General features: G+C 43.9%; 2 protein-coding genes across 2 annotated transcripts in view; one reads left to right on the top strand and one right to left on the bottom strand.

The window, feature by feature from the left end:
* The first annotated feature begins 9372 nt into the window (after window positions 1-9372).
* Window positions 9373-21241, top strand: part of psen2 (presenilin 2) — a 38925-nt gene continuing 27056 nt past the window's right edge. Inside the window, exon 1 of the mRNA XM_064316952.1 lies at window positions 9373-9926. The gene's annotated coding sequence lies outside the window, so the exon portion shown is untranslated. The remainder of the gene's footprint in view (window positions 9927-21241) is intronic.
* Window positions 11603-16617, bottom strand: srd5a2a (steroid-5-alpha-reductase, alpha polypeptide 2a). Its single transcript, XM_064316984.1, has 5 exons — window positions 16239-16617; window positions 15286-15449; window positions 14032-14133; window positions 12815-12965; window positions 11603-12082 (listed from the first exon to the last, which is right to left on the bottom strand). Exons 1-5 carry the CDS (start codon window positions 16595-16597, stop codon window positions 12016-12018), a joined length of 843 nt encoding a protein of 280 aa, XP_064173054.1. The 5' UTR covers window positions 16598-16617; the 3' UTR covers window positions 11603-12015.

Here is a 21241-nt window from a genome sequence, read left to right on the forward strand (position 1 = left end):
ACAGTGGGGGGTAGGCGAAGGGGGGGGGAGGGGGGGATCTGGTGATGTAATCCACTGAGATTCTGGGTGCAGCCTGTGTCCCAACCTGCCCAAGAACCCCTACGGCGGCACCTGTGGCACGTAGGCCGTCGCAACCATGGCAGAACATCCCTAAAGATCGTCCAATCACACGCAGCGTGCACAGAGACGCCAGGAGAGAACATTCCTCCCCCCCTGCAGCATCATCAGCAGCCATTCCCACGCCTGTGCTTTACATTTGGGAAAGTGTGGAGATCCTGGAAGAGGAAGTTCTGGGACATGAGGGAACAGCCCCCCCCCACCCTCTCCCCCACCCCACACACACACTCACACACAGCCCTGTTGGGGCAGGCTGCATGACAGACGTATGCTTCATAACAACCAGCACGATCCAGCCTGCTTGTTGAACACGCTAACCACCCAACCTGCGGCGTAACAATACACCCTCATGCGCACTGAATGAGGCTGTGGGAGATCCGGGAAGTGACTCTCAGTCTGGAAATACTGATTCTCAGACCCCAAATATCTCCAACAGAGGCAGGGCGGTGGAGCTGTGCCGTCTCTAACAGCCGATAGCAGGAGAGAACGGACCAGAAGAAACCAGCCGTGCAAATGGATCTCCTGAAAGGGAAGCCGTGCGAGTTGCTCCAGATAAGAGCGCCGGCTAAGCGGCTAATTGTAGATGCGCTATAAGCGCTGAGTCAGTCTGCCGCCGTGGCGACGGGCGAGACGGGCGAATCTCACGCGATGCGGCGGCGCTGGCAAACGCGTGGGCGCCGAGAGGCCGAGTCCCAAACGCAAACGCCGCGCCCGCACCCGTCTGAAAGGAGGCGTTCGAACGGAAGCTCTCGTTTCGCAACGAGGCCGAGCCGGCTTTGTTCGGTGCCACACAGAGGGGCTGGGCGAGCTCCCAGAGCGGGGGGGGCAGGGATGTGGGGGGGGAGCGGAGGTTGGGGGGAGGGGGGTGAGAGGACAAGAGAAAGAGTCAGCTATCGCTGCTACTTAATCCAGAGTCATTCACTGATGCCGCTTTTGTGCTTCGCCACTTTGTGAATGAACCCCCCCCCCCCCACCCGCAGCCCCCCCCAACCCTCTTCAATTCAGAGGGCATCCTCTCCAACCCCCACCGCCCCACCCCACCTTACCACAGTGAGTATCCGGCTTTGCTGGCTTTGACCTGCCAAAAAAACATCTGAAAGGCCTTACAAAAGTTGGGAGGGGAGGGCGGGGGGGGGACTTGTTTTCACCTCAACTGTGAGCTGGACAGGGGACTTTCTGTTTTCTGGGATGAATCAGCAAGGAAATAAATTTTGTGGCAATGGAGGAGCCAGGACGGAGGAGCTGGACTGGGCCCCTTTCATTGCATTGCACTGCATTACATTGCATCGGCAGACACTCTCACCCACAGCAAATTACCACACAGGAAAAACGGAAGTGTGCTCACCTGATTATTAGTATGAACAACGGTGCCCGAACATTCACAGACCAGGGAGTGCACATTCTGAATTTATAAAGGTCACATCCATACAAAGCCCAAAGAACAAAAAACTTTTTTTTTTTATTTAAATAAGAACCATCTTTTCCACCCCCTCTCCACCCCCCTCCTCCTCTTCCCTCCCCTCTCTCTCCCCAGCTTTTTTATTTGACTCCAGCTCTGGTCAGCATCACTTCCAGCTCAGGCTGACCCTTATCCCCCCCCCCCACCACCTGCCCCCCGCCCCCCGCCCCATTTGCTGGCGGTGTTCCTGCAGGAGCTGCCGGGAGGGTCGCCAGCAGGGTTTCTCAACACCTTCCCTCCCTGCCCTTCACCGCTGCTATCACAGCTCCTGGTTTCCTCCCTCCCTCTCTCTCTCTGTCCCTCTCTCTCTCCCCTGCCTCTCTCTCTCTCTCTCCCTCTCTCTCTCTCTCTCTCCCCCCTCTCCCCTCTCTCCTCTCCCCTCTCTCTTCCCTCCTCCCCTGCCTCTCTCTCTCTCTCTCCCCTGCCTCTCTCTCTCTCTCTGTCTCACAGGAGCTGTATAGGAACTGGGCCCATGCGTGCGCGCAGCTCTGCGGCTAACGCTAATGCTAAATATCGTTAGCAGATGGCTACGCTGAGGAAAGGGTTAACAGAGCGCGACGGATGCAGTCTCGCCCCATTTTTTAAAAATCCTTTACGTTTCTCGCCCATGTCTTCGCTGAGGTGGGGAGTTGGAGGGTAGTGGTGGTGGAGCGGGTGGAGGGGCTGCTCTTTAAGATCTTCCAGGTGATCTGTTCATATTTGCAGATACTAGTTTTTTTTTTCCGCCACCACCTCTTCCCTGGGTTTGAAGGCCATTTGTCATTGGTTATTGGGAAGAAAGGTCAACCCTCCACCCCCACCCACCATTCTGCTTGTCTCTTTGCTTTCTGCACTCCCACGTGGACATACATGCTCAAGCTAAAGGTGTTTGGACTGCGATGCCTCCTTTATCAAAAATGTTAGCACACCTGGATTAAGGCGGGCACGGCCCAGCAGCGGAATTCCGGCGACACGAACAGACACGAACGCCCCGCGCGGTCCGGTTAGCGCTCCGCAAACAGCACTGAGTCACAAGGTAACACTTGGGCACCGATAAATCACTGAAGCGAAAGGCAAAGACTGTGGAGCACATTTGACTTTCCTTCATATGCTTTGAGAGCGCGCTCGCTTTATTGGAAACACTTAACACTGAAGGACAGCGGCTGCGTTTCGGTGGGTGGGTGGGTGGTGGTGGTGGTGCGGGGTGCAAAAACAAGAGAAATGTATCGACTTGGCAACTTAAGAACTTTCTCCAAAAGCGCGCATGCCAGTAATTATGAATTTATGAGCCCTTCACATATGTTATTTTGGAGGGAAAATATAATTTCGGCGTTACTGGAAATCATAAAAAGCACGCCGACTGCTCTCGGCTAAAGTGAGTTTGCGATTGAAAACCCTGTGTGGTCTCCTGCCATCAGCACGTCTGGGGGGGGGGGGGGGAATGAACAGAGTATGCGGCGGAGAGTGCATAGGCTACGTCGCCGTGCGTACTTAAAATCCTACCCCCCCCCCCCCCCGAAATCGCCGTCTTTCTTCATTTCCCAGACAGTTCAAACAAATGTCACTGACAGATCTGCTTAATAAGACGCAGATTTTTTCGAGGGGGCTGTCGTATAAATATTCGTCGTCCTTGGAGACGGCCCTATCAGTGGCACTTACACCCTTCCCCCACACCCCACCCCCCACCTTGGCTCGCAGTCCCGAGGTCTGTGAGGGTAAAAGGCAGTATGCTAAGCTGGAATAAACTCGCACCTATTACCATTACACAAACCAGACCCCCCCCCAAAACAAGCATTTTAAAACTGAACCTTGTAAAAGAGTCACTTTCTCAGCTGTCATGGCCCATTGTGAGCAGCAAGTGGGGAACGGGAGGGTTTTTAAAGCAAGAAGAGGGCCTCCTTTTCTCTAAAAATGGCGCCTAAAACTCTCTCCTTGAACACGTGTAATTATACATCCTTACTGGAGCAAATGGTCTTCTCTGCTACCATCCAGCCTTCTTATTGGAAAAATGTGGCATGTCGGTGTATCATAACGTTAAGGAAACCGGACTTACACTGTAGGTTCGATTCGCAGGTGGGGCACAGCTGTTGTACTAGTGAGCACTAAGGTGCTTCGCCTGAATTATCCTGTTTTATAAATCTGATTGTATGCAAAGTACTATAAGCTATGTGCATTGCTGTGGATAAGAGCATGCACTAAATGCTAAATTTAAATGAGAAAAATATCAAAAGTTCGAGTTGGTCTGCTTGGATTCCTGTTTTTTTTTTTTTTTTTTTTTTGTGACAGGCATCGAGTCATGGAGAATGTGAGTGCAGACGTCCACAACCCTAAGCTCAAAACCCTTCAAATAAATTCAACATCAGTACAAGAGAATGGCTGGCTTTCGTTTTTGCTAAACAGGCACATCTGATGTTCATTATCGGCGGCGCTCTAACTGAGCAGCGGACGTCCAGGCACGGTCAAAGAGGAGCCTCCTCCGAGCCCCAAAATCCCAGGCCTGCTCCATTAGCCAACGCTTTATCTGGTAGACGGCCAGGGACGGCTCGTGATTTACAGGACCCAGCTCCGTCTTAAACTTCAAATGGATCGCGGACACTGGCGTAGAACACAGCAGCCTTGCCTTGGAATGAAAAGAGAGCTCGGAAAGATGGCGAAAGTAGCAGGACGCATTCCCGTGCAAATTGAATTTGTTAAGCCACGCCGCTGGTAGCCCCCTTCGTCGAATTCCAGACAGCTGATAAAGAAAGCTTAATGTCTCACTTCCTCCTAAGGGTCAACAAGGCATCGCTCTCTCAGACCTTTGTCTCCTCTTGTTTAGCCCAGTAGACACGTTTGCCTTATAGCCTATATCAAGTACCAGAGGCAGAATTGGATGATATTTATTGAACTGTTTCCAGAAAAAAAAAAATATCTTGGAATGAAAGATTTAAAAAGTTTGTCGCGGAGTTTGACATTGACACCACAACTTTAGCAGTTGCTTGTACTGAATATTGGTGTGTAGTTCCTACAAAAAAAAGACCTCTTTTAATGAGCTAGCCAACACCTCCCTCTACTGGCAAAAGGAGACTAGATTCTAGACAAAACCATTTTCGCCTCTGCAATGTAATTATATGTAAATTTCAGATATTCTATAAACCAGGAATCTACATTATATAGGATATAGAAATCAAAGCACATACCAACCTTGCTGCACATGTTCACAGAGTAACCGAAACATAATGGCGTGTCTGAACGGAGATTTAATTGACTGTTCAATAGACCAACAGACCTTTATTTAATCAGAAACAGTTGTCCAGCATGCATACATTCAAGACATTACTGTAGTTGTAAATAAGGCCATCAATGATTAAGTGCTCATTGACTTTTCAATTTATTATGAACTGTAAAACATAAAAGGACTGAATTAATTAGATATGATGCACCTCAGTAAAAGCGCTGCTAGAAAGAGCTATCACTAAAATAATGTCCGCTGAAAAGGCTAATAAATATGTTGATCTGACTGCATCAATTAAAATGTAATATGCAAACTGGGGATGTGGATTAAAATAAATATTAATTAATTGAGCTCTTGTTAATCACCATTAAGCAATGCTGTAAATAATCTGGAATTCATTCATCATTATTTAAAATGGGGACTGAACAACACGAATTTATGTGCTTAACATTAAATTGAGTGTTAAACGGTTAATGAAGGATTAAAACAATGCCTGAATCTGTAGTCATTAATTATAATCACTGTTAGAGACACGTGCCTGTCTGTGTGACAAGTAATCCATTGCTAGAAAATAGAAAATGGCTGACATTTTGAATTAATTACATACTGGTTGGGAGATAATCAGTTCAGCATGAAGGCTGTAGCTCGGCTGGGAAAGACATTCCACAGATTGCAAATTCAACCTGCGATATGGGTTCAACCGGTAGGCAATACATCATGTACACTCATCTTATCCTGTTTGCTGTCACACCATGATTCAAATAAACATAATGGATATTTGCAAAACAATCTTATTTTTGTTTGTTTGTTTTTTCCTAATAGTGCACTTGATTTGGTTAACAATGAAGGAATGTTTCTGGATGTTAGTTGGTACGACAAACTTCATTCATTTTACTTTTTGTATGCAATGCTTTTGACAATTTCCAATATGAAATCTCCTGGTTGTTACCTGCTAGTTACCATCACCGTCAAAATTGCTGAATCGATTGAACATTTAATAGCAGATAGTGCACAGAATTGCCTACTGTGTACACCATATCGAGTAACATTTTTATTTTTATTTTGGAGAAGTAGCCAGATAACTAGCTATGAATTAATGAATAAATGAATGAATGAAATGATCATGTCCAAGCGCCGCTAAACAATAATAATCGCTGGACAAAAAGGGGAGTGGCACTTTCCGCGGTTTGTTTTGAATCTCCATGTGAATATAAGGACCCCAGAGTGATCCACTTGGTGTGCCTGTTTATTAAAAGTTAAACATCGTTATAAAATACACAAAAGCAAGCATGATAGCAATTTTGTAGCGTATTATGAAATATATCCATACTAGTTATTGGAGAATTAAATTGTTCTGTGGCAATATTTAAAAAAAAAAAAAAAATTTAAACATGCATATAAAATGGTATGCATGTACATGTTTTCAATAGAGGAAAATACAGCATTTTATTTCAAATAAAATTACTTGTTCGCCATCGTTCAGGTGATTCGACGCATGTGTTTGTTCGGCCTGTTCTGCTGCTTATCAGGCATTTGCTAGTCGGTTCGCCGAATGTAGAAGGACCACAAAATGGCTCTCATGTGTGAAGGTTCGTCTATCTGAAGGTGAGTGACATTGCAACATTTTTGAGTTGAATTCTCCTGAGGATTTGTTTTACGAAGTAAATAAATGCCGTTTTATCACAGTTGGTGTTTTTGCTCTGGAACTATAATATGAATCCTTTCCATTTTTAAGTAACAGTTTAAACTAGCCATTCAGCACTAGCCAGTTAGCGGCTACCCCGTATGCAACTCCCGGCTGTAAGGTTTGATATTAACTATCTAAGTTAGCTTAGATAGACATAACGTCAAGTGCATGTTTCACTATTTGCTTCCACTAATGGCAAAGTGGGTGCCTTTATTGCGAAAAGGGAGAAAACGTGAATGCGATCGAAGTTAGTTAGCAAGCAGTCTTATTCACTCTCATCTCTCAACGTTTGTTTTGCACAGGCTTGCAGCACTGCAGTGCAATGGGTCTGAGGAGGTTTTGGAATAATTACAAAGTGCTGATTGTTATGGGCACAAGTCTTGGGTCGATACACGCCGGGTGGTACTATTTAAAGACGAATCCTACGCTACGAAAGCAAGGTGAAGAATACATTCCGGAGCCGGCCATAGTGGCGTACGTTGCGCCGCCGCCACCGGTTTCTCAAGTACCCCAACCATCTCAGGGGAAACAGTAGATGTGTAAGTATACTTTCCCAGCTGGCCAATTTTACTTCACAGAGGTGTGCAGCTTCTTGTTTTTTAACGTAAAAGTGAATTATCCACATTGCCGTGTTGTTAGTGCAACGTAATTTGCGTAAATAACTGAAATGAAACATTACGCTGAGGTGTGTATTCGCGATGGCTCCGAACTACGTCGACACATTGGGTATAATTTTACTAACTGATCATGTACGCTACTTCGCCTCATTCTGTGGGTTGTATATGTTTTTTTTGTTGTTGTTTACAGTATGCAGTAGGCCTACGTCCGAGAATTCAATGCTTGGAAAGGAATGCTCTATCTTTGAATTTTATTACATCCTTATTTCAACCCCCACGTCCTATTTAGACACTAAATCTAACCTACGTTTCCATCGCAGGACGGGTGCCAGTGGGCTGCAGTCATGAAGAACTCGGGCTGGTTGCGGAAAAATTGGCTGTGGGTGGCCGGAAGTGCTTTTGTCGGCATCCACATTGGCACGTGGCTCATGCAGAAAGCCCTGAAGAGTTCCGTGCGCTCGCAGACGCAGATGAAACAGAGGAGTGTAGAAGACTAACAGCCGGAGACTTGTTTTTGATGCAAGTGAAAATCATTTTAACTACCTTCTCCTTTTTATTTCCTGACAAATGTAAATAAAATGTGTGACTTTTGATGGGGTAATTTGTGCAATAAATATTAGTTTTACAGTTTGGCCCTCACATTTTCTGGTCTGGTGCATTCTAAAATGCATCACTTCTCTAAAGAAAGGTCCCTTCTCTCTTTATCGTTGCCTTCTTTGGTTGGATATTTCAACATATTTGTCAGCCTGGTGGTTGTCCCTGCTGGTCTTAGTCAGGTTTCTTGTAAATCCACTGCACTTGGTAAAATGCATGCATAAAATACAGGGGGAATGCTGTCCCAAGCAGGATTTAGAATTCCGCTGTGCTCAGATTTTGTTGTCTCCACGATGTAGCAGTGTGATGGACTAGGTGACACTGGTGATGCTGACTCAAAGAGATGTATCACAGCTGTCCCTCCTGCTGACCTGTCATTCCCCTTCGCTGGCTGGGGGATTGGCTGCTTTTGCGAGATTTCTAGCAGACATTCCTGGTCTTGCTCGGATCGACCACCCTAATAAGCGGGAACTCTTCCTCAAGAAGGGCCTAACTTGGCGTTTGTCATCCGTGGTCCTGGAGATGCACGATGTACGGTGGTTTTTGTCATGGCCAATCTCTTGGATCAATTAAGGCTGTTGAAAATTTGTTCTACCATAATTGTATGGTTAAACTTATTTAGTAGGTTTGGCTTGTTGCCATTTGCTGTCAGTAAACTGTTCATTTTTCACAAATGGTTTTAAGGAATCCACAATGATTTCACCTGTCAGTTTGCAATTTAATCAAAAATTGAACCTTTTTCAACGCAAGTTATTTGCCATATAATAAATGCACAAGTCACGTTGTTTCTGGTGTTTCAAAAGCAAATCTGGGAATTTCAGTGTTTATTTTGAATATTATATTGGTGAGAATTGGTTGAAAAAATATCCTAGATCGGCTCATAAAAAGAACTATGGTTGAAAATTAGATTCTGATTAGAAACAATGAAACCTATCCATATGGCACAGGAATTAAAAACGTAATTTGGTCTGACCGATTTAAGTTCCTGTGAGCTGAATATGGGACAAATTTTTCAGGGCATATGCAGCTATTTCTGGCGTAATATGGCTTTAATATGGATCATTTGTTCTTCACTAGGTGTAAAAAGTCTAATTAAGAACAGTTTGTGTCTAAATAACAACTAATAGCCACTCATGGCAATACTGAGCTTACTATGGTTGGAACAAAACTAGCGTACAGTGGGTCCTCAGGACCATGGGTGAGAACTACTGGCCTAAATCAATGTAGATTTTTTGTGTAGTATTCCAATTCCACCACGTGATGGTAGCATTGATTTCATTTTGGAATTTTTTTAAATTGTAGGCCTCGGTCTTGGAAAAATTTTTTTCCAAGTGTCAAGGTTTGGAGTTTAAACTTCATTCCAGGTGGATTTTGCTTTATGGGCGTTGTGAATTTCAGTATCTCTGACATGCAAATTGTAAAAGACGATACATTGTGAAATAGGTTTATCTAAGTTTTATTTATCCTAGAGTACAACAATATCCTAAAACGTGCATTCTAATTTCAGAGACATTTGTCTGTTTTGTGCATCGGCAATCACTAAATGTAATTTAAATTTCATAAATGTACCTCATAATATCTGGATAGTTTGATTTGAATTGTATTACCATGATTTGCACGACATCATTACGTTAATTTTCTGACGCTCTACACCGGGCAATTTACCTGTGTGGAGAACAGTCGTGGACCTGGCTAACGACGTATCCAGACCAGCGCATGAAAGCGCAACATCAATAAAGTACGAAATAGGAGTTAACTTATGCAAACCTAGAATATGTTCGCTCATACGGCTAACCTGCATATTCAACCATAAAGGACGCCGTAACAATCTATTACTGTTAATGGGGTGTATCTCACACAAACGGGCAATTTGTTTTCTTTTTGGCAAATTCTGCAACACGCAGGTATTTTCGCATCATTAATTAAGGAATAAATGAGATCATCTTGAGGAGGAGTTGGAAGGATCGTGGGGAGGAAGAACAGGGACTAATGGCGGAAGTTTGAAAACCTGCGTTTTTGTTATTGCATGCGGAATCGGCGTTATAGTGTTGACATCCAATTTATAATCTAAATGTTTATTTCACCTACAAAGAACGGATAAATAATAGGCTGCAACGAGCTTATTTAGAGTTCTCTGTTTTGATGCGGTTTTACCTTTTCTGAACTTTTAAAAACAACTTAAACCAACTACCCCGAATGGACGAAATCAGGAAAACTCGAGGCCTGGCGTGGGTCTAAGGACAGAGTCCATTGGCTGGGGTGAGTTCGCCTATTTCCCCGTATGGATAGTGGAAGTTCGCCTCGCTTTGGTTTTCGTTTCTTTCATGCTACATCGCACCCGCGCGCACAGTTGTTTCCGTTTTGGTCGGAGATCGCTACAGCACACTCATTTGGTGTCTAAAGGACAATCGTATCAATTCCCACCCGAGATGAATTCTTGAATATCAAGTTTCAGTGCTGCTTCATGCATGCTTCAATGCACCTTCCCGGACGGACTCCCAATGGCTGTTTTCTTTCTTCTTTATTTCTTGGGTAAAACGTGTAAAGCTTTAGAGATGTGATGGGTATCACATTTCTGGTGTCTTTAACCCCGCTGTCATTGTGCAACCACAGAGCAATGAAGCCACTAGTGCCCCTTGTTAGCTTAAATTGTGTGCACTGAACAGGAATATTTGCTTTTGTCAGTTGGGAAGAGTTTCAGAGGAACACACAGGCCCTCACAAACCATTCATTTTCATATGTATCCTATGAACCTCAGTTGTGAAAACAAGTTTTTTTTTTTTTGGTTTCCCCCCCCCCCCCCCCCCCCCCTGTGTTTCTGTTCTTGGCTTGTTTCACTTTGTAGCCATTCGCCAGGTCTCTTCACCAAATTCCCCCCCCCCCCCTTCATAATTTCACCATAACCCTTACGAAATGTGACATGTTTCCATTGAATATTAAGTTTCTTTCGTAGTTTAAACTTGGCGCACACTTAAGTAACAGTTACATTTCACGAGAACCTCCTTAAAGAGAACATTGGCACCTGTAACATTGTCAGTACTTTAACTGATAAAAATATCAGTTGAGCGTGCATAACTTCAACCGTTAAAATGATTTATGTTCATTTGCTCGGAAATGGATGGCTTCTAAATATTGATGTCCCTCGGGACTGAAATATTGAAATATACATGCGCTCCAACACCTTTGCTGATTTTATTTGAAAGGAAGGTATACCGCTGAGCTCAAATATATTTGTGCAACTCAAACAACCATGAAAACCACACACCTGGATGCTGAGAACAGTCAGCACCCCTTTGGCAATGGAGTCCCATGGTGCATTTCTCTATTGTGTTTGTGCACATGGGCCACAACCTTTTTTTAGATGCAGTTACAAAAAAATATATATATTCTGAAGCAGGTATCAAATGAGAAATACTAAATATCCCATCCTCTGCATTTGTAGCTCATGAATGTTTGCAGTTGTGATTCACTGCTGCATTCGTAGTTCATGTTTGTTTGCAATGGCGGTTCATTTTAAATAATAAAAGGTATACTGTTAATGTTGCCTTACCTACAATAAAGTATTACCCACAAATCCACACAGGAGTGCGTGTGTGAACGGGAAATCTGTCTCCCAGACATGGTCCATATTGCAACACCGTAAAGCATTTCTCAGAGTATCACTTGCGAAGATTTAAGAATGGGTGGCACAGTCTATTTTGGCATTTCAGTGGTGCTAAAGCATCTGACAAGTTGAAGGAGAGCTAATGGTTCCTCTGTACGGAGGTGAAGGTGTGGCTGAGGTGTACAGCTTTCCAAATCCCATGAGTCAGCACCATCATGTGTTTTTATTGGCTGAGCCAGCACAGTCCTGTGTTTTTATTGGCTGAGCCGGCACCATCTGCAGAGCATGCGTTTCTGCATTGTCCAAATAGCTGTTGAAGGTATAATAATAATAATAATAATAAAACTTTATTTTTTCGAGCACGTTTCATACAGAGATGCAGCTCAATGTGCTTTACATTAGTAGGAAAGAAAGAAATTAAAATAAAATGAAATAAATAAAAAAGCATGTAAATTTAAAAATAAAATAGCATGTGATAGATGAAAATGCGTAAAATATACACTCCATGGCCAAAAGTATGTGGACACCAGACATTCAACATCTCATTCAAAATTAATTGGCATTAATACGGAGTTGATCCACCCTTTTCTGCTATAACAACCTTATACTAGATGTTGGAGCATTTCCTAGCATTGCACAGCAGCAATGGCAACAGCGAACAGTCAAGCTACAGGTATTCCATTGCAAGTCCTCTTTTTGTAATGGTGCTTTGTGGTGGGTTTCTTTGATTGTTTGGCTTTCTTCTCAGAAGATGAACGGCACCAAAGCCTTCCTGGACCTGGGGTAATCCTCAAACTTTTCCAGGTAAAACCTGAAAACATATATCATTAAAAGGTCAGTCTTCACATAAAAACAACACTGGGCGAAGACGACCTCGGTCTGAACTGCTGAAAAGGCACTGCTGGTCATGTGGCTAAGAGGAAACTGGAGTCCCCCCTATAGTCTGAACCATTTACTTACTGATTTAGGGGGTAAAAATGACATGTAAGGTGACACAGTACAGATGTGTAGGACTTCGCTAAGGGTATTTTTGATGAGAGTAGCTTTCAGGAGATGCAGTCTTTCCCAACATTACATAAGGGAGGCCTGTTGTCTCTTGTTTCTTTTAGACTCGGTAATTCTAGGAGGCTTGGTAATATCATTCAGCTGTGCAAGTTTGCTTTGTTTAAAGTGTCAGAGTCGTAGTCTCCATCAGGAGTGTCATCGCTGATGCATAAGAAAAATGAGGAATCAAAGTACTGTTTTCGTGTCTATGCCAGAATGCCTCGGACCAAGGGTCCCAAACCGGTCCAATTAAAAGCCTGGACAGCTCTGCAGTTTGAGTTTGGGAAGCTACTCAGATTTCTCAAAGTAACGCTTTGTCCTGTGTTTCTGTGCCTGTTGAAATAAAAGGTTTCAGTATTTTTTTTGGAATCCGAATAGGACACGTCAAGTATTGCCAATAACATATTTTTACCTGAACTCTGAATATGTACTGATGAGTGCAGTTCTAATGTCAGTGAACAGTGGAGGAGGGTGCAGCTGAGGGTGTAGCCGTGGTTACCTGTGATGATGGTAGGCACGCGGTCCAATGGAGCACACGGTGAAGAGGGCGAAGGAGAGGCCTGGCAGCGACCAGGTTGCTATGGCGTAGCCGGACCATTCCACTATCTCCCCAAAGAAGTTGGCACCCGAGACGTACTCAAACAAGCCCCCTGAAATTGAAGCAGACGAAGTCCGCGATGAATACAGTTCATACAGTATAAATATACTTTAAATATAACTAATAGCTTTTGGCACTTCCATTTTGTATCTTCATATCTCTTGTAATCATGCCTCACTCCTAGTTTATGACTTTATTTTGGCATTATTTTACTGACTTGGCCTATGCTTACTGTGTGAACTAGACTTGATGTTCATAGCCATGGAGGACAGATACTTTGAGAACTGTACTTTATCGGACCAGTGTTCTGTAGTTGTTCCAATGACCTTTGGTATGCACGTATCGTGTGTCACTTTGGATAAAAGCATCTGCCAAATAAAATGTAATGAGCATGAGCACAAATTGCACAGTGCCTGCAATCAAGGTGTAAACAGCTGGTGCTATTTATAATTTTTAAAAATATATTTATATATATATATATATATATATTATTTTTTTATTTATTTATTATTTTTTAAGGATGAGAAAGAGGCCGGCTATGATGTGGGAATTTTTTTTCACTTGCCTATGTTGCAGAGAGAGAGAGATTTTACCCCTTCCAATGACAATCATACCTTCATATGGATGTAAACCACGCCAAAGTGAGAGATCAGATGAACTATTTTAAAACACACGCACGTATTTTACTATTAATTTATGATCGTGGAGTAGGAGGCGGTGGCCTCCTCTTTAGGTTTTAATGGTGCTGCTCTTTGAGTAGAAAGTGTTCCTCACGCTGGTGACGCATCATTTTGCCTGGCATATCAAAGCCAGCATTGGGATAATGGCTTCAGTGTGCTCCCTTTGAACCACCAGAACAAAAATAAATAATTAAAAATGGCACAGTGGGTCTGGGTCACTTTAAAGTTCACCCTTTTTGATTTATGTTGGAAGGGCAATCTGGCTCTATAAAAGGCGAAATGATGGACTGGCTAATTAGTTGTCCAGTTTATCAAGAATCGCATGAAGTACAGTGGCCTGTTATCTTCTTGATGTTTTACTGTAGTTTTTTGGAGAAGTCGATGGCAAGGTTAAGGGGAGTAGTCCAGCTTTTACAGATCTTGTGAACGTAACGTTACCTTTGGGAATCTTGTAAGTGACTTCACCGGGTTCTCTCAAACTGCGCAGCACATAATCGCTGTGGACGTTGATGGCCATTCCCAGGAAGAACAGAATCAATCCTAAATAACAGAAAAGGTTACGATGTGAATATCCACACCTGTACTCTCGAAAGTCATTGGGTTGTAAAAGCTGGCCGCCAAAACAACGCACGTGTTGGTCAGCTTCGTGACATCTTTAGCTTCATGCAGCTGAAAAGGACGGAGTGTGGCACAGTGGGTAAGGAACTGCGCTTGTAACCGAAAGGTCGCAGGTTCGATTCCCGGGTAAGGACACTGCCGTTGTACCCTTGAGCAAGGTACTTAACCTGCATTGCTTCAGTATATATCCAGCTGTATAAATGGATACAATGTAAAGTGCTATGTAAAAAAGTTGTGTAAGTCGATCTGGATAAGAGCGTCTGCTAAATGCCTGTAATGTAATGTAATGCAGCTGGTCTTGCTTAGAGCAATTGCGCTTGTGAATTTTTACAGACATACTCCAGAGCCTTCTTTGGATAATTTGATCACACAGTAAACATTTCAACCTTTGTTAGCATCAAAAATGACTGTTAATGGAAGATTACAATAACATCTCCTGCTTGTTTAAAAAATTGAAAACCTAATAAGCCAACATAACATTGACCTGCAGTTAAAGGTGTTGCTGCCTTAATTAATCAGCAAAAATGAAACTATTAAACTGCGTGTAATTTTGCATTAACCTTTATTCTCAAAACCAATTTTCTGCATAGTGTAAATCTGTTTAGTTATATAAATATCAGTAATGTGTGGTAAGATGTGTGGTTTGGAAGGTATTGGGTAGGACATGTCCCTAAAGGTAAAAAAATAAAAAAATAAAAAGATGTGTGCCTTACAGTTAGCTTTTTGCATGTGTCCTTATCCTGCCTGTGTTAATGTACACCTGTGTTAATATATGCCTGCACTGTAAAAACCTAAATAATGTTTGTCTAAGTATTTTAGTCTTGTATTTAGACTTCAATATCTAATATATAACTAGATAAAATATTTTTTTACTTGAAAAAAGTCGTTAGAAGACTAACACGCTTTAGACAGACTTTTTACGCGGTGCGTGTTAATGTACACCACTGTGAACATAACATCAGGTCACTAGTGATGTCCTAGGCTTGCCCTTGCCGACTCCGCCTGCCTGTTCCCCATACCACCGGGAGATCGTTATGCCCGGTTTGCCATCTTTTCTCCCTCCGTTTCTCTCACCGATAACCAGGCGGATGTCGGACGCCCAGGCCTCGTCGTACCGGGCGCAGTGTAGCATGTAGTAGCCCTGGAAGAAGCCGTTCATGGAGCAGAATATGGCTGCGTAAAGGACTATGCGCAGAGGGTACGGACGACCTTTGGTCAGCAAGGAATAGATGAATGTCCTAAAAAAAATAAATAAAAAAAAATACCATTTTAAAAATGGAAATTAGGTCAACATTTTCAGAAAGGCAAAGAATCAAGTGCAACAAATTGGTACACAAAAGTGCATATTATATTATGCCTCCAAACAACATACATGTGTATAGTACCCAGATTACTCTCAAAAAATTGGTTAAACCTTAAAAAAAAAAAGTTGATACTAGAACTTTTGGTTGTAACTTATTACCGTGATACATGCAACCTAAAACTACCGATCTCCAGGAAAGGCACAGTATAAAAATTGATATTCCTCTTTATAATTGTGAATAAGGGCTATAAAATAGTTAAGCCTCTAAAAAAAAAAAAAAGATTCCAGTATAAGCTGCCTTTTTTTTTTTCCCCCCCTCTTTAAGCTGTGAACTCCCAACACCCCCCGCCCCCCAACTTTTTAACAAAACATGTTACTAACCCGAACATTCAATCAATGAATCTCTTGTGATTCCACACTTGTGATGTTTCTCTTCCCAAGTAAAAAGGAAATAGCCTCTAATAATTGTCTCAACCAGAAGCAGAGGACACACAAGCTTTCAAATTTTTTAAATCTCTGACTACAGGAGAGAGTGTTCAGCGATGGGGCCAAATACTTTCACCCTGGTATGCTAGAAACATTCAGGTCTGGGGAAAAAAATCAGAACATCTGGAATAATTACACCCCTGCAGCTCTCCTCTGTGCCCCCCCCTCTCCCCCCCGGCACACGTGACTCCTGTAGGCCCCCGAGCACTCGAGCGACCGGGCTGTGCGCGCAGTGTACCTCTGGAAGTAATGGAGGCAGAAGGTCCCCGCGAGCAGCCGGGGTCCCAGCCCGGAGGGGGGTCCGCGCGAGCTCCACATCAGGCCCACGGGGACCAGGAAAGAGGGGAGCTCCTGGAGGAACCAGGCCGCCCGGGCGGGCACGGTGCGGACGCGCTCGGGGGGGTCCACGTAGCGCCCGTAGGGGCTGGACCGCCGCGTCTGCGCTAGGAGGTACGCCACGCCCGCCAGGACGAATCCGCCGCTGAGGGCCTGCACCGCCGCCTCGCTGCACGCCATCGGGCCGGAGGACTGAGCGGACGCTTCTGTGGGCGTCGAGGTAATCCCCCCGTCCCCGTCCCCATCGGACCCGATTACCATCTGAGGAGGCGTGTCTGCCCTTTTTTGGCATGAGGGAAGGGACATTCCCTCGATCCTCCTCCTCCTCCTCCTCCTCCTCCGCCTCCTTCCTCTTCACTTCATTTGAAAATCGTCCACCGGGAGAGAAGCCAGCCAGCCAGTCTGCTTTCGCTTTGAAATGTAACAGGAATTTCACACAGATTAATGAGCGAGATGCTTGCCACAGTTTGGTTTTTTTTTTTTTTTTGATAGAGCCAAAGTTTCCTTGACTAAATTCCAGTTGGACCGAAGAAAGACTTGATTGTGGTCCACAAATCCACAAGCCCAAGTTGATCGTGAAGTCACACGTCATCACAGAACTTGGGGACCCGCTTTGCCAGACTTGGTGATCTCACAGTTCGCTGAACCCTTGACTGTTGTGCGTGAGCATTTCTGAGAATTAATCAATTGTCCTGAATTAATTTCAGCACGTGAACATGGTCGACAGGGAGTCCTGCAAGCATCTTTGAGGAGGAGAGATTTTAATCAGGCTGTTGTGAGAGGTCAAGGCGATCTTCCATGAGTAAAGGGGGAGGTAAACCAAAGCACGAAGAAGACCAGTACGGCTGGAGAGAAATGAACGAGGTAAAAACTTTTCCACTGGAAAAAAAGTAAAACTCTAATTAAATAACAAATAATAAAGATAACACCCGATGCTTCTATCTACACAGAAGCACATTACATTTTTTTACATTTCAGGCATTTTAGCAGACGCTCTTATCCAGAGCGACTTACACAACTTTTACATAGCACTTTACATTGTATCCATTTATACAGCTGGATATATACTGAAGCAATGCAGGTTAAGTACCTTGCTCAAGGGTACAACGGCAGTGTCCTTACCCGGGAATCGAACCTGCAACCTTTCGGTTACAAGCGCAGTTCCTTACCCACTGTGCCACACTCCGTCCCTACATAATCTCCAATAGTATGCTTCTCTGTTGCATTTGTTACGTTAAATTCCTGTACAGTTCCTGAGGGCCAGTGTGTGTATGATGGGTGTTCTGGCCAACCAGTTGTTTTGGTTTAATATTCTAAACCAGGGGTATTGGACGGACTCCAGTTCTGCAGGGCAGCAGTGCCTGCTGGTCTGTGGTGTATTTCAACGTTTCAGTAATTGATTAAGAATCCAAACAGGAAACCACAAAAAAAAAAAAAAACTGCAGACATGCCAGTCCTCGAGAGATGGAGTTTGACACACCTGTTATAAAAGGCAGTACGCCAGTTCACTCCTGATCGACCATATTAAACCGGCACACACGAGCAGCCTGCTGCCTGTAGCTCGTGACTGTCAAGAAGATTGATGTGAGTCTCAAACACTGGCAAATCAAGCGCGCCCGCCACCCGGATAGTTTCAGCCAAATTATCTTAAGGACAATGCAGGTTATGTGCATAGGTGCAAGCTCGTCGCCGCTGATGGGCACAGTACTCAAACAGAATAGAGACTGGGAGCGGGTGATCAAGAATTATCCAAAACGAGGAGACTTCATTAACACTAAAATATACTTTTTTCTGGCTAAACTCCTGGAGACCGAAACATCAGACCCCCTAATGATTGGCAAACCGATTTGATTTAAGGAGACCAGACACTGGCTTTCTTACATCATCCATCCACCCATTATCTATACCCCCTTATTGCTGGACGTGGGAGGTGCTGGAGCCTATTCCAGTGTGCAGTAGGCGAGAGGCAGGAATGCACCCCGGGCCGGTCAGCAATTTATCAATGCAATTTAAATAAACGCCATTTTCAAAAAGTGCAAGAAACCTTACATTTCGACCTTAAAATCATAAGTTCAATTAAATGACTGGGCTATTTAATGAAGTGCAGAAATTGACTTGCAGTCCCAAAACTGATCAGCCCCTACACAAAGGGCTACGGGAGACTAAGAATTGAATGTGTTTATCTTTAAAGGAGGTTTCTTATTGGATGGTCTTACCCTGTTAATAGCTGACCTTTGCCGTCTATGTAATAATCCTATGATACCCTCGTCAGAAGCCTTCTGAGGGGAAGATTCAGTGCGAGTTAATTTGTGTGTAACCAGTAGAATGTCTCATGATTAAGCAGAACGATTAAATCTCGTACTGACTTCATCCAACGCAGTCCCAAACTCAGCTATCAGCTGGAATTGATTTAATTTTCAGGATATGGGTTTTCAGGCAGTTTTTTAAAGTAAAAATAACAGAAATCAGGCCAACATTTTTATAAACTGAGACCACCATCTAAGCTTTTTCCAGTCCGTGGGGAAAAAATAACAACTCCGCTTGAAATGAGTTCTTTTTTAGACATTTGGTTAATGCCCGTCATTGACAGAAAGAAAACACTCAAACTAATCTTTCATAGCTTGTCCCTAGTTGCCAGGGCAACTAGCTCCGTAGATAGTTCTACCTCATTTCCTTAGAAACTGCTTCGTCATGGTCCTGTTGATAAACGCCGGTTTTGTGATGCGTGTCGTTGCTTTAAGAAGTACACATCAAAATGTTTGGTGTGAAGTCAGCTCTGACGAAAGTCTTTCTAACTCTAAGTACATCTTGTCCCTGTTGGACCAATCCAAACTTAAATTTAAACGGTTAAATTTGTTACATTTCAACAGTGCAAATTAGGTTATGGAGGATGCAGAACGTGACCGTTCTGGTCCCACGGGTCATGTTGTACCGTTGAGAAAGGAACTCAATGTGAAACGTTTCAGAAAAAAAGAACGTTGTTTTAAAAAGGGATACAATATTAATTGCTTGCTATGTAGTTTTCCCCAATGAAAAGTGTCTGACAAGCAAAGGCTCAGTATTGCTGTCAAGAATTCCCTGCATGAGTGTTTTTTTCCCCTCACAACATTATGCTTCAATAAACAAAACACGAATTCTTTGATACGTGATGCCATGATATCACAATAAAGGTAACAAGTGAAAAAAACAACATCAGATTGAATTTGCAGCTGCCAAACAATTGTGTGGGTGAACACTTTTTGTCAGCACAACTAAATCCTTGTCCATTTGTTTCATGTCAATGACACATTGAAAACATAGTGCCCCCCCCACCACCACCACCTCTTCCACTTAGTCTTAACCCCCCCCCCATTCCTAATTTAAATCTTCTTCCTCCTCCCCCCCCCCCCATGTCAGTGGTGATTTCTGTTGATGTGAGGCTGTGGCCTGGCCTCTGTTCTCCAGTCATCGTACAGAATAACCGACCTAACGGAAAGTTCTAGAAGCTGTGTTGCCTGCCTGGTGGTGTCGAAAAAGCAACAGCAGTTGTGTGCCCTTTCAGACGTGGGCCAACATGAGCATCCACAGCCAGCGATTTCCCGCAAGTGCTTAATTCGCCCTGGATCCTGTGGGATTTCGCCATAAATTTGCGGGAACAGGACCCTGGACCTCTCCCACACACTGGAACCTATTTACATTAGGATTAGGCAACTCTTGAAGGGATGGATAAAAATGCGTCATGTGATTCCAATCTCCTGAACAGGATCCTGGACCTCTCCCACACACTGGAACCTATTTACATTAGGATTAGGCAACTCTTGAAGGGATGGATAAAAATAAAAATGCGTCATGTGATTCCAATCTCCCCCCCCCCCCCCCCCCTAGAATTTTTTGTTCCAGAATTCCTGAGCTGCTTCAGTTACCTCCCGCACACAGGCACTTTTTGTTCAGACACCTCCGGATTTAAAAATAAAGCACAATTGCTTATTGCATTGACAACGTTGTTGCCCCCCGAATCCTACATCCTCTGTTCTCCCTCAGGGGTTTTTCTTGCATGACAGTGGGAGGGACCATCGGGGCCTGACGTTCTTTGCGAGGCTTTGCACCCGCAAGATGATTGACACCTGTTCTCGTCCAATCCGTAAAAACCACCTGGGGCTGAATCTTCTGTGACGGGGATCTCAAACTCCAGTCCTGGAGGACAACTGCAGGCTTTTGTGGTGTCTCTTCAATCAGCAGCCAATTTAGGCCTTGGAACAATGTGTACACACCAGACAATCTGTGACTTAAAATAAATTACGTGCAGGAATCCAGCAGGAAGCCTGCCGTCAGAAACCCCCCAACCTACAATCCAGTCCCAGTGGAAACTCATTAATGCTGCCCAGCATTGTTTCCAGAAAATGGCCCAAAAAAAAAGAAAACAGGAGAAAAACATCAGCAGTGGTTTAAGTGCCCCTCTACTACTACATTCGGTCAAATGATTCTCTTGTTTCACTTTTGTGGTATCCATGGAAATGTTTACTTGAGCCAATAAAAAAATCAGCATCCAGCCCCAGGATCTCACACCATCTGTCCTCCATGGCTTCAGAAGATCTTTCAGTTCTATGTGTTGGAAATGGGGTGAAAAGGCTCATGGGAGAATTTTTTTTTTTTTTTTTAACTGCTCATGCAGCCTGAGCTCCATCCACAGGAAATCGTAACTATGGGCACAGGAAGTCGAGGATGAGCTGGGATGAAAACTTCAGATGCTTTGACTGCAGAATCCCGTCTGTTCTGGTTCTGGCCCGTGTGCAAACAAATGTCCTCCTCCCTCCAACTTCCTGGATGTACTGTATGTACGTGTGCCTTTATGGGAACTGCTGAATTGTGGGGGAAAAATGGCCATTATCAATTTCAGGTAACTTCCTGAACTGATTGAACTGAAAT

Source organism: Anguilla rostrata, chromosome 2, assembly GCF_018555375.3.
Source record: "Anguilla rostrata isolate EN2019 chromosome 2, ASM1855537v3, whole genome shotgun sequence".
Taxonomy (NCBI): Eukaryota; Metazoa; Chordata; class Actinopteri; order Anguilliformes; family Anguillidae; genus Anguilla; species Anguilla rostrata.

Bases quoted from the DNA above. Each gene is read 5' to 3' on its own strand.
- srd5a2a (XM_064316984.1), bottom strand. From the start codon at position 16,597: ATGGTAATCGGGTCCGATGGGGACGGGGACGGGGGGATTACCTCGACG. The intron at 14,134-15,285 runs GTGAGAGAAACG...TCTGTTATTTAG, and splicing joins CGACATCCGCCTGGTTATCG to GATTGATTCTGTTCTTCCTG. The intron at 12,966-14,031 runs GTAACGTTACGT...CTTCAATTTCAG, and splicing joins CACTTACAAGATTCCCAAAG to GGGGCTTGTTTGAGTACGTC.